Source organism: Miniopterus natalensis, chromosome 10 (genome assembly GCF_054644295.1).
Source record: "Miniopterus natalensis isolate mMinNat1 chromosome 10, mMinNat1.hap1, whole genome shotgun sequence".
NCBI classification, from domain to species: Eukaryota; Metazoa; Chordata; class Mammalia; order Chiroptera; family Miniopteridae; genus Miniopterus; species Miniopterus natalensis.
Window position 1 is genome coordinate 51,054,252 of NC_142090.1, and position 12,934 is coordinate 51,067,185.

The 12,934-nt window shown below is 36.1% G+C and overlaps 1 protein-coding gene across 2 annotated transcripts in view; it reads right to left on the bottom strand.

The window, feature by feature from the left end:
- The window catches only part of CACNA2D1 (calcium voltage-gated channel auxiliary subunit alpha2delta 1), a 451,150-nt gene that overhangs the window by 112,124 nt on the left and 326,092 nt on the right, over positions 1–12,934 (bottom strand). For both annotated transcript variants that reach the window (XM_087821121.1, XM_087821120.1), the window contains exon 7: positions 11,852–11,983. In XM_087821121.1, coding sequence (XP_087677247.1) covers positions 11,852–11,983 — 132 coding nt within the window. The remainder of the gene's footprint in view (positions 1–11,851; positions 11,984–12,934) is intronic.

Below are 12,934 nucleotides of genomic sequence, written 5' to 3' on the forward strand. Positions count from 1 at the left end.
GAGCTTCTAAAATCCCTGCAAAAAGTGAAAGGTTGCTCAGTTTAGATGTCCCCTCTGCTTTTCAATAAGATTTTGGGATGACAGGAGAAAGGAGTGGAAATGACATCCTAAAATGTGGGCATATTATTTCTGAATGCCAAAGTAAAGGGTGATATTAATAATTTATGAGGATGTTTTCCTCTAATCAAAAGTGAACTGTGGATTTATCTTTAACAAAATCTATTGAACTACAATTCTACTTCACATGATATTTAAGGTGTACTCTGTCAGTTGTTGAACTGCTGATTATAAAGGTGTTTATACATTAAGTCAGAATACTAAAATATGTGTTAGAGTAATATTCTTGAGAAAGTACACAAGTTGTACAGCCATTTTCTAGTTAATACAGTCTAAAATAATTGGAGAGTATCAGTTTTTCTTTTCAGCTGCTAGGAAATAATGCAGCACACAATGATGCATTGCGGGCTGATTCTCTTGGTACAAACACCATTTCACATGAAAGCTAATTGCATTTCCAATTAGCAAGCTCAAATGAATTTTTCTTATTCTACAGACTTCACATTTTTATTCTCATGGGGGAAAAAAGTGAGTTTCACATCCTTAAAAATACCTTTAACAGCTAAGCCTGGTCCAATTGCCTGGATATAACTGTTACGTCGATCATTATTTTAGGCTTGTCTCCTTCATCTCCTGTGGAGTATTAGTCATGGTTCTGAATTTCAAGCCAAGATATGAGTTTGGACTGTTTTTTAAGAATTAATTCAATAAATGTGTGTTGCATAGTTCACAAGATTTTCAGGAATCTGAGTGTTGCTGCCCAACTATCCCAGAATGGATTCTCCACAGTCCCTAATTCGCATCATGGCTCCCACATCAAGGTCCAGGATGAATCTCATAGACAGAGTGTGGGTTACAGACCCATGTCCAGGTGTCAAAGAATCTAGGAAAGCAAATAGCTGGCCTCTTCAGATTTTGAGTTAAGAGGTAGCCTCTGTTCCCCAGTAAATCGTTTAACCTGGGAAATACCCTAAACATAGAAAGACAGTTCTATATTAGCTATGGTAACACAAAGTGGCTTAGTGAACAATCTCAAATCTGTTTCTTAGAAGAGTAAAGTTTATTTCTCACTCATATTAACAGTCTAAGTTAGATATTACTATACACAGAGACATAGATTCTGCTCCAAGCAGGTATTCAGAAACCAAAAGCTGGTAAGGTGATTGCCTTCTTCAACACTTGGCTTCCGAGGTCACCCAGGACACTGACAGGCAGCTGGTAGAGAACAGGATGAAATGCGGGGAAGGCGCATCCAAGTCATAACAGTTTTGGGCTTGAAATGACACCAATTACTTTCACTCATATTCTACTAGGTCTGAGAATTGTAGTCCCTGGCTAGAAGGTCATTTCTTTTTTTTCTTTTTTTTAATATATCTTTATTGATTTCAGAGAGAGGAAAGGAAAGGGAGAGAGAGACATAGAAGCATCAATGATGAGAGAGTCGTTGATTGGCTGCCTCCTGCACGCCTGACCTCGACTGGGGATCGAGCCCGCAACCCGGGCATGTGCCCTGACCGGGAATCGAACCCTGATCGCCTGGATCCGAGGTCGATGCTCAACTGCTGAGCCACACCCGGCCGGGCTGGAAGGTCATTTCTAAAAAACAAAGCTTCACAATGGAATGAAGAGGGCAGAATTGTGGTGGACAGCTAGCAGCCTCTGCCCAGATACAGATGAACAGTTAGAAAATGAGTAATAGCCACTATTATCCAATTTACTGTTTTCAGCGGTGTCGTCAAGTAAACCACCTTCAGTACGAGAGGGAGAAGAATGGGCTAAATTTAGTACCCAGTAAATATAAAAAAGATGTTGGACTTAAGAATTATTTCAAGATAAATCTCAGGATTAGGATTGCTTGCGCAAGAAACTCACTATAGAAAATAATGAGAAGTAAACTAAGTGACGTTGTTGATGTTGTTTGTGTTACCAAAGAAACCACAGGCCTAGTCTGCAGAAATCTTGTAATTGTTGTAAACCCTAAAGCAATTTTGGGCTCTAGACCTGCACCCAAAACAAAGTGCTATGACAGCTGTTTGTCCCTAAGCATATCCTTCAGATGAGTCAGAAAGGGTTATAGGCAAGAGAGCTAACATGACCAGGAGTGGTACCATGGACTAAGAAACTGGCTTCATGCAAAGAACAGGAGGTCTTTATTTCTTGCCTGATGGATTGTAACAAATACCATGAAACAGTGATTGCTCTGTAATTCCTCCTCTTTTTTTTACAAATGCCAGTTTTTATTGGGGTCATCCAAAGACAACACCACTGTATAGTAGTTATCTGGGCAGCATTGGGAATAGTACAGAGGACGTACTAGGTGGATATTTTAAAACAGTATCAAGTTACTAAAACTATTTATTATAGATTGCAGATTTTTAAAATAATAGATTATTATAAGATGTGCTTAGATTTTAATCATTTAAAAGTATATTCCTGTGACTAGGGCTTGGAGCATCATACTGTTTGCCTATTCTACTCAATCCCGATGATGCAGGCAGATGTCACCCAGTCAGTAAAGCTTCTGGAATCTAAAAACTGACTTCACATGGTTACTCCAGAAATCCCATGGAGAATACCAGCATAGGGAGGAGGGTGGGATGGCAAAGATGTATAATCAGACACCTAGATAATTATACTTCTATGTTTCCTGCAGCTTCCATCTGCTCCTGGCCCCTTGTTTCATTTTATTTATAAACTGAATTCTAGGAAGTTCTACTCTGATACTTGTTTACAGCTCTAGTACCTATGCTCTTTACTTATTCAGCAAAATTTAACAAATAGTTATTATTCACTATGCAGCATAGTGAATTCACTGTGTTAGGTGACATGGGGCACACATATACACTAGTAGCCATCCATACCTACAGTTGCTTACTTACATTGCAATGATTTAAAAAGAAATACACAAAACAAATTCTGAAAGAAGATAAAATTTGATAGCCATTGTTATAGAAAAAACAAAGTTCCCAGAGAGAACAAAGAAAGATTGCTTTATGGAAGCCTTCAGGTGGGAAGTGTGTTTGTATTCTATTTTGATTGATGGATAAGAATCACATGGCCAGAGAAGGGGCTCTAGGAACAAAGCATATAGAGACATGAAGCGAAAAGTCAGGTTGTAAGAAACAAAATGAAATTAAAATTAAATAAAGGGCATAAAGAAATGTAGGGGTACATTATGAAGATTGAACTGTGCAGGAAAAGATAAAACTGGAGGTGAAAATTGGGTCAGAGTGGAAGAGAGCCAGATAACATCAAGAGAACAATGTCAGATTGTATACATTTACTGGAGAAATGATCATCTAAGTTGTTCCAGATCACATTTGAGTAAATGTTTTTTATTCCTTTTTGCACTGCATTTAAATGTGTTTTGTCATTTTTTTTCTGTCTCACCCACCATGAGCTCCTCCAGAGTCAAATTCTCTCTTACTGGTATTAGAATCCTCAGGACGTGTCAGTTACTTCAGAAACAAGGGTTTCACCTTGTTCTTCCCTCCACTGAGGTCAGACTTGACTATACTGACTTAATTAATCACACGAGTGTCGGATTTTAATTTTGTTTCTCAGCAATGGGACTCAGTGTTCAGATGATATCATTGCACTGGCCTGAGAGGACCTTTGCTGTCTCAACTGCAATATATCCAGAACACTTCTCTCACGTCCAGATAAAGAAGTGGCAGAAACTCATATACAGATAGACAATATCATGGCCAAGGAGAGATCACCACAATAAAAGAACGTATTACAAAGTGATTTGCTGCTAATTCTGCAGATGCTAGATAATCCACATAAAACATTTTCATTCCACATAAAGGATTACTTGTCTGTCAGCAGGAGTAGCAGACAACAAGGACACGTTGTGTGGTTAAGTGGAATATCAGTGAAGTAAATGGTACACAAAGACTTAATCATTTAGATGGTTAATATGCAGTTATTATCTGTGGCTCAGAAATAAGCTTACTTCACAGAACATTCTATTTAAAGAATATTCTATGAAGTAAAAGACGCAGGTAAGTAATTTCTCATAAGTGCTACACAGAGAAAAATGTTAACTCTGAGAGAGAAAGATTCTTATTTTTATAAGCAAATAAATGCAATTGGATGATTATAATGATATATTCATAAAAACAAAATATGATTCTGTAGGAAAAGTTTCCAGTTTTTTGTAAGTCTATAAATCTTAGATAATGGTGATAATAATATTTTCCTTAAAACTTTTATGTTTGGTGTACCTGAGAGAAGTGCTTAAAAGTTTTCTGAATTTTTTACAAAAATTTTAAATTTTTAATAAAATATACTGCACATGAAATGAATTGCATTAGCAAAGACGGTTCTAATATCTAAAAATGGACAACATGCTCGGCCAGGCGTGGCTCAGCGGTTGAGCATCAACCTAGGATCCAGGAGATCGCGGTTCAATTCCTGGTCAGGGCACAGGTCCGGGTTGCAGGCTCGATCCCCAGTCGGGGGCGTGCAGGAGGCAGCCGATCAATGACTCATCACTGATGTTTCTCTCTCTCTCTCTCTCCTTTCCTCTCTCTGAAATCAATGAAGATTGATTGATCTTCAGTGGTACCTCGGTTTTCGAACGTTTCAGAGCTTGAATTGTCTTCCGGAACAGATTACATTAAAAAACCGAGGTACCATATTTTAAAAAAATAAAATAAAATAAAAATGGACAACATAAGGTATAGAAATTTAGCAATATATAAAGGAAAAAGGAACAGGAGATATATCTTTTAGAAGTTAAAAAGAGCTAAAGCTTTCTAACAATACTTATTCACATATTTTACATATAGTGTTATCCACCATCAAATTTCAAGCCATTCCACTTTCATGTTAGCATCCTATTTAACTACTCTCACCTGTCAGCAATAAAATAAATCATTTAATCGATTTAAGCTTGAGCAGATCCACAGCTGATTGAAAAGGGAAAAACCATTACAACCCTTAGAAGTGGAAAATAAGAGATTTGAGTAAGAGACAAGGTTACACAAAAGGCAACAAAAATAAGGCTACAGAATCACCTCCATAAATCTGGATCACTGGAGAACTTCAAAATAATATACTATTTTTTATTTGTAGAAGATGTGGGCCCAGACAACATTACTGCAGACCAGCACAGAGCAACGCCAAGGATGTAATTCAGAATATAAGCCCTGTGCCTGGATGTAAATAGAACTACCTGCACCCCCCTGTCCACACCTCACACTTCACTGCCCTAAATCACACTCATCACTTCATTCCACAAGTAAAAATACTTCTGATCTTTTATTTCTGTAAACATTCTGATAACCACTCAAGCTAAAAGTTATAGTTAACTTATACCCTTGGTCTGTCACTAAATTCTTTTATTTATTCTTATTTTATTTCTCATTTTATCTTTTTTATTGATATAATTCAGATACAAGATTGTAGAAGTTTAAGGCACACAATGTATTAAAAGGATACACTTACATGAGGGCTGACTGAAGTAAGTCCGACAGAGAAAGACAAATAGAGTGTGATCTCACTTATGTGTGGAATGTAAAGAAGCCTAACTCAGAAACAGAGGGTAGAATGGCGGTTCCCTGGGGCTGGGCAGTGGGGGGAATGGGAAGAGGTCAAAGGGTACCGATGTCCAATTTGAAGGTGAATAAGTTCTGGGGATCTAGTTCAGCACGGTGATTACAGTTCTCACCACACAAAAAATATATATATTTGTAATTATGTGAGGTAATGCAAGTGTTAGCCAATACTACAATTGTAACATTTTTTAATACATAATTGTATCAATTTATTTTCATAAGGTTTCTAATGCCATTGTTTGTTTGTTTTTTATATCCAAGAATACTTCTTTTAAATTCCTATTTGGTCTCTCATTTAGATCTTTAAAGTTCTACATCTGACCATCCTAAGAGTATACACTTTGGGCAAGGCTTTCTAAGTGTTTCTCCTTCCAGTCAGTGTAAACACTGATTTAACCACAATATGTCACTGTCCAAAATGTTTGTGATATTTTCCAGACACACTATTCTGACATTCAAGGCCACAGAATCTGCCATTAATAAATCTTTTGCTTCAATATTGCTCTTCTTCTGTAACAAACGCTTGGACTAGCTAAGCTCACTAGACTCTAACGGTATTTGTTCGTGTCCGTTTTTTACTTTGCCCCTTTTTTCCCTCTAAAAAGGTTTTACCTGTTTTCTTCATTGACTTGATTTAATCCATTAGTTCATAACCTTACCCATAACTCTAGTCTATAATTACCTTATCTTTTTCAAAACTCCTATAGCGATACATTGCTACAGTCCAATTTATTTGGCATTTGACCATTTTAATGATATTATAATCTAAGTATCAAATGTATAAATTTGACTGCCTAAATAGGTTGAAATTTCCTACAGATCAGAAACAACTTGTTTTAAAACACAGACTTGCAGTGAGTAACCACAGCAGGCATGGTTTTAGTCCCCCAGCGTCTCTTCTCCCTTTCTTAGTACAGCCCCTGCTTTTTAACTGTGTACATGGTCACCTTGAAAGTAACTGTGACCATGAAACCACTACATTTTGGCCAATGTCACATAAGAGGAAAGACTTCGGTGACTCCCAGGAAGTGCCCTTAAAAAGGGAAGAAATGCAGTACTTTGTTGCTTAAGAAAGAGCACAAATAACAGTGATGGACTCTGAGGCAGAGGATGACAGACATATGACAGGAGTGTGGATCCCTCATTTGTAAAACTTCCCTATCAGCTTTGATCTACATAACTGATATTCTTTGACTTGAGTGAGAAGCAAATTTCCATAGTGTTTAAACTGGCAATTGTTTTGGATTTTCTGTAATTGTTAGCTAATACTAGTCCTAATTGACACACTGGACTTTAATAATTATTAGCATAAAAAGTAATAATCACTTCCATTTAAAGTTTGTTTATACAATGACCAACAAATCTAACTAAACACAGTTAGTTAAACCTTGTATCCACTCACAAATATCAAAGTGAAAAAACAAAACATTAGGGACTTTTTTAAAGATAACTGCTCACTGAAAACAGTACTTCTCTAAATACCAAAAATATTGAGGCTCCTTTGCCATCCCATTTTCTTCAAATTGGCTAGAGATATATCAAATACTCCCTTCATAAATAACCAAAAAATAATTCTTTGGACTACCTTGTCATCTACTCTTAGATATTTAAATATATATTTGTTAAACAACTCAAGAATAATCGGCTGTCTGTATGGAAAAAAAAAAAGTGACTCCCATTTTGTACACATGTTCTTTTCCATTTTATTCTAGCAAAACTCTAGCACATATAACAAGGAAATATCTCCTAGAAGTATATTTAACAGTAACTCAACATATATTAGGTCCCTTTATGTAACCTCATTTTTTTTAAATGAACAAATGAGGGAGGGCAGAGAAAGAACAAAAGATTAATAAGATATTAAGAAAATGTCACATGAAGATGAAGCTGTTTTTTAGTTTGTTTTTTCCTTTTTTTGTAAATGCAACTAATTAACTAAAAAGAATGTATAGTCTACAATGGCATTTCAATGAGCCACTAATCCCTAATTTACAATCCCAATTACTGCAGTAATTGGAACAATTTCAGGAGACACCACTAGGTGAAATGAGTAGTTTGGACCTACAGCTTTTATAATGGGTAAAATTCACGAAGTTGATCACTCTTGAAAGAGTTTAATAGTTTAAAGCTAATTTATGTAAATCAATTAAGAGTTTCTAAAGGAAAACACTAATAAAATAAAGCAATTTTCCAGTCAGCACATATACAATGACAACGTCATTAGACATAGGCTCTAGCTTCAGCTCCGCCACGAAGCGAGCTGTATGGCTGGGGCAAGCCACCGTAGCAACCCAGGAAACCCACTGTGGGCCTAGCAACGCTAAAGGCACAGAAGGCCAAGTAGATAATGTCAGTGTCTGCCCTGGAAACCTTCTTCGATTCTCCCAAGTTACTGGTGAAGAAACAGGTTCGGAGATGCAACAGGACAGCCAGAGCACACCACTGCGCTGATGGCAGTTTAGTGCAAGAACCCTTGCCCCAGCATAATGTGTCTTTTATCATCACACAGCTACCTACCTTCTCACTCGGAGAAGAGAAAGAAGAAGAAAGGGCTGGGAGGGGGAGGGGAAAGATAAAAAAAGGAAGAGGGGAGAAAGAAAAAAGACATGCAGAAACCACGTTTCCAGCTTATTTCCATGCACATCAACCAAACAAGAAAACCAGCAACTCATTGATGTTCAGTTCAAGGACAGATGCTACAGTTCAAATCCCCACTAATGGCCAAGCAAACTGCTGTCCAGAATCAGCTCTGCAGAACTGCCTTTGTATCATGTCAGCTCTTGAGATCTCCTCACTTAGAGTCCATAGTGTTTCCTTGTAGTTTAAATAATCTGATAAATGAAAATCATGAGTGGCTAACCATCACCGACTTTCCCGTACATGTAGACAATTTGCTAAGAAGCACAATGAATTCTTTTTCTTAAAAATCCCACAGTTTAACCATTAGTATCCTCGTTTTGCAGCTGAAGTCTGGATTTTCCGAAGGTTACCATCGCATCGGGTGAGGAAGTGGGATTACACCCTGGCTGTCGGGTACATATTTGCTTAACCTACTGACGCCATGTAGCCCTGCTCCAAGGGGCATCTTAGCCTTGAACAAGAATATTCTTTAGACTCTATTGTGAGTTAGACTATTCTAGTTTCCGCAAAACACTTTATTTTCAATAATTGTGGCCAAAAACATTTTTAAAGGTAGTTTACAGAATTAAAAGAAAATTATACAATTCTACATTTGAATTAATATAGGAAATAGATTATGTCAACAATTCTGTGATGTAATGGGGGTTGGTGATTTTCCCATATTAACAAATGTAGAAACTCAGAGCCTGAGAGATAGGGTTTGACAGATTTAACAAAAAGAAATACAGGGCAGCCAATTCAGTTTAAATTTTAATAAAAAAACAAATACATTTTAGTGAAACCAAATATTGCATACTGATACTAAAAAATAATGTTTTTTATATAAAATTCAAATTTAATTGACCTCACTTTATCTGGCAACCCAGCACAGAAGTGACTTAACTAAGGCCATAAGCTAACATCTGTATCTTCTCACCAACTCCGTATGTAGTGTTACTGATAGATATTACTGCTTAATGATCTGTTTAGAACTCCTTCCACATTTCCATTTCATCTTCTTTGTCAACTGATTGGAACCTCAATTATTTTTAATTTCTCACATGAAGAGAAAAATGAATTTAGGCAAAATTATTCTAGTTGATATTCACTCTTGTAAAAATACCTATTGTTTTGTGTTTTCAAAATAATTTTCATTATAGTATCTGATTGATCACAAAAACCTTTAGGGGATAAATGGAATACTTAGGGTTCATAATTTTCAGATTTGATGATAAAGGCTCATAAAATTTAGGAGACCCACCCAGTTTCTCACAGCCAGTAGGGAGATCCTCACCTGAGGCCTAAGTCTTATAATGTGAAAATCCAATTAAGTAAAAGTAACATATCCTATTTTATTAATACTTAAGATAATTAACAATAGTTAAAGGCTATTTTTGACCTTGGCTTTCACAGATAGTAATCACAGATAAGCCACTCCACATTACTTTGGCCTGTAAGGCTAAAACCAAAGAGGAAAATACGGTTTACTGAAAAAATTTTTAAATCCCTGCATTTAAAAGTCTTTAAACTTGAAAAAAAAGTGTTAAAAGTGTTGAAAACATGAATTAGCACAAACAGAAATATGATGTTCTGCTTTTAAATTATTCTTAGTATCCTTGCTAAAAAGATTTAGTTTATATCATTCCCATAAAGAGCAACTCATTCAGCCTTAAAAAAGAAGGAAATCCTGCCATGGATGAACCTGGAAGACATTACACTAAATGAAATAAACCAGAGCCAGAAGAACAAACTTTACATGATATCATTTAGAAAGTGGAATGGCTGTCGCCAGGGGCTAGGGAGAGTGTGAAAGAGGGTCAAAGGGTACAAAGTTTCTCTTGTACAAGATAAGTCCTAGAGGTCTTCTGTATAGTGTAGTGCCTGTAGATAACAATACTGTATTGTACACTCAAAAAATTGCTAATAGGGAATATATGTCATGTTAAGTGTTCTCATCACAAAAAATATAATAATAAATAAAAGGATGGGAGACAACATTTGGAGATGATGAACAGGTTTATGGCACCAATTACAGTGATAGTATCACAGGTGTATAAGTTGTATATATTATGCACAGCTTTTTGTAAGTCAAAAATAATAAAAGATAAAATAAAAACAACAACAGATTCACTAAAATTGAAATTGACTATATTGCATAGCAGTCAAGAAAGCCATTTTAAATAACCTCTTCTAAAAGGTAAATGAATTCAGCCTATGAGTCATTCAGTGAATCAATTTGTCTGCCTATCCATTGCTCAAATCCAGGTATTTCAGGAGAGCAGAAGGTTGCTTCCACAGCTAATCTTCTGGAGGGACCTCTCAGATTCAGCAAAATTAAACATTTAAAGATATTTTCTAAAACAGAGTGGACAAAATGCCAACACATTTGAAAATATGTGAATAGGGTTTTAAAAAACCAAAGCCATCGTCCTCAATTAGCATTTAAAATGAAAAAACTGAAGATGTTTAAAGAGTAAGTTTAAAAGCTAAATGCTATTTACAAAAAGAGCCATCTTTGAAAAGTGTTTATAATACAACCTATCTTTACTTCCAAATATTGACCCCAATGTGTTCTCTCCCCCTTATTTCGCAATCTTCCCTTTACTCCCCTCCCTGTTTCTCTTACAATCTTGATTTGTCCCTCTTTTTTCTTAGCATCATCATCAATTTCCCTTTGGTACAGAGTTATTGGCAAACAAAGCTAGATATTACCCAATTTCTATTTCACCCCAAATCCACTGTTGGGATTTTTTATTGTAACCAATCCTATTTGTTAAACATGTTTAGAAAAAGTCAAGTCTCAGGAAGAATTCTCCTCTATAGTGTTTAAAGTCAAGTTACTTAAGTATCCCATAACTCAGGCCATGTCTTTGAGAAAGAAAATGCATTTGTGTTTGTCAGCTTGTTCTTAAAGCTAGAGAAACAGACATTTCACTAAAAGTGCTTTCAATAGGTTCTCAGGATTTACTAGTGATTAACTTTCATTTTGTTATGGATTTATTTCTCCAAACCTCCTTATAAGAAATTATAGAGGGCATCACGAAAGGGTTTATTCATTTTAATTTATAAAATATAGTCATCTTCATCGAATATGTATCATGGCTGAGATGCTCTCAAAATTAATCCAACCTCACACATAAGAAAGCCTTACTTTCATTGAAATTTCATGTTATTTCCTGTCCTACTCATTTTAACAAATCCTTGTTGATTGAAGAAAAGCATCAACTTTTTATATAGAAACACAAATTTAAAACCTGGAGAGAAATATTTCAATTGGTTTCTGAAAATTCTATTCAATTCTGAATGTGACTCACAACGTGGTCCATGATGAGCAGTTAGATCTTTAGCTCGGAATTGTTTTAGGATTCAGGATAACCTCCTGCTTCAGGTACACAGATACCTGCTCCGGGTCTCACAGCAACCTGACCCCAGGTGCCTACACTTCAGCTACTTCTTGGGTGTCTGGTTGCTAAGTGATTTTGGTATAGAGCCATGTAAGGAGAAATAGGCTTTCCTGCTTTCAGTGTAGAAGGTAAGAGAGTGTTCTCAAGAAACATTAAGTCTGGAACTTATGATTTTATCTGGTACCTATTGAATCACTAAGCACTTACCTGGATAGTATCGGGCCAGGCCTGTGGCACTGCCAAACACCTGCCACAACAATGAAGGATCTTCATCTCGATTTTTTTTGAAAACTTCATCTAAGGCACTTGTCCAGTTGAGTTCATTTAACACAATTGTTGCTAACAAAAAAAATGGAAAAATAAATTAATGCAAATTTATAATTAATTGAATATATCTCCACTGATTTGCAAAATAACATTATAAATTTTCATTGCTTTACCTATAAAAGTACTCTAATCTAGTAGCTATCAAAATGTTTAGACATGGAATTATTTCTTCAAACAAATTTTTATAGGAGGGTGGCCTTTTTAACATTTTGGGCTGGGTAATTCTTTTTGTGGGAGCTTCCTATGCTTTGTTGAATACTCAGCAGCATCTCTGCCCTCTGCCTACTAGATGCCAGTACCATCCCCTTGTATGACAAGCAAAACTGTCTAAGGACAGCATCAGATAACCCCTGGAGGGCAAACTGCTCCTTGCTGAGAATTACAGCTCCTGGCTGTAATACATAAAACAAATGACAGCAGAGCTCTCCAGGCTGAAAAAAGAAATCTACAGGACACCTCAGGGCCCAGTTTGATGACCCCCTCCCTCAATTATTGAGGATTCTTTGTGATATACTAACATAACCTGGCCTGTTACTTGAGTTAAAAACACACACAATATGTTTGTTATTGATCATAATTTACTAATTGTGTTTACACAACAACAAAGAATTCATTTTGAACCCCCCAACATTATTCAGAGGCTTGACAATATCAGTGTTAGAAACATGAAGTAGCTCATACTTTATTACTACCATTAGGCACAGTAGTTCTTTTTTTCTAGTTAGCTAAATTAATAATTAGAGTATGGTGCTAATAAGGATCAGGTCACTGATGCTGATACCTACTTATAACTGCTCACTGAAACATACACCATTCATTACAATGAAAGGGAAGCATTCTAATGTGGGATATAACAGGGGTTAAAATAGTATATAATTTGTAATTATGGCATTCTGTAATTACAGCATCCTATGCCTAACATACTAAATATTTTACTAGCTTAGAATATAATTTCCCCTTCAC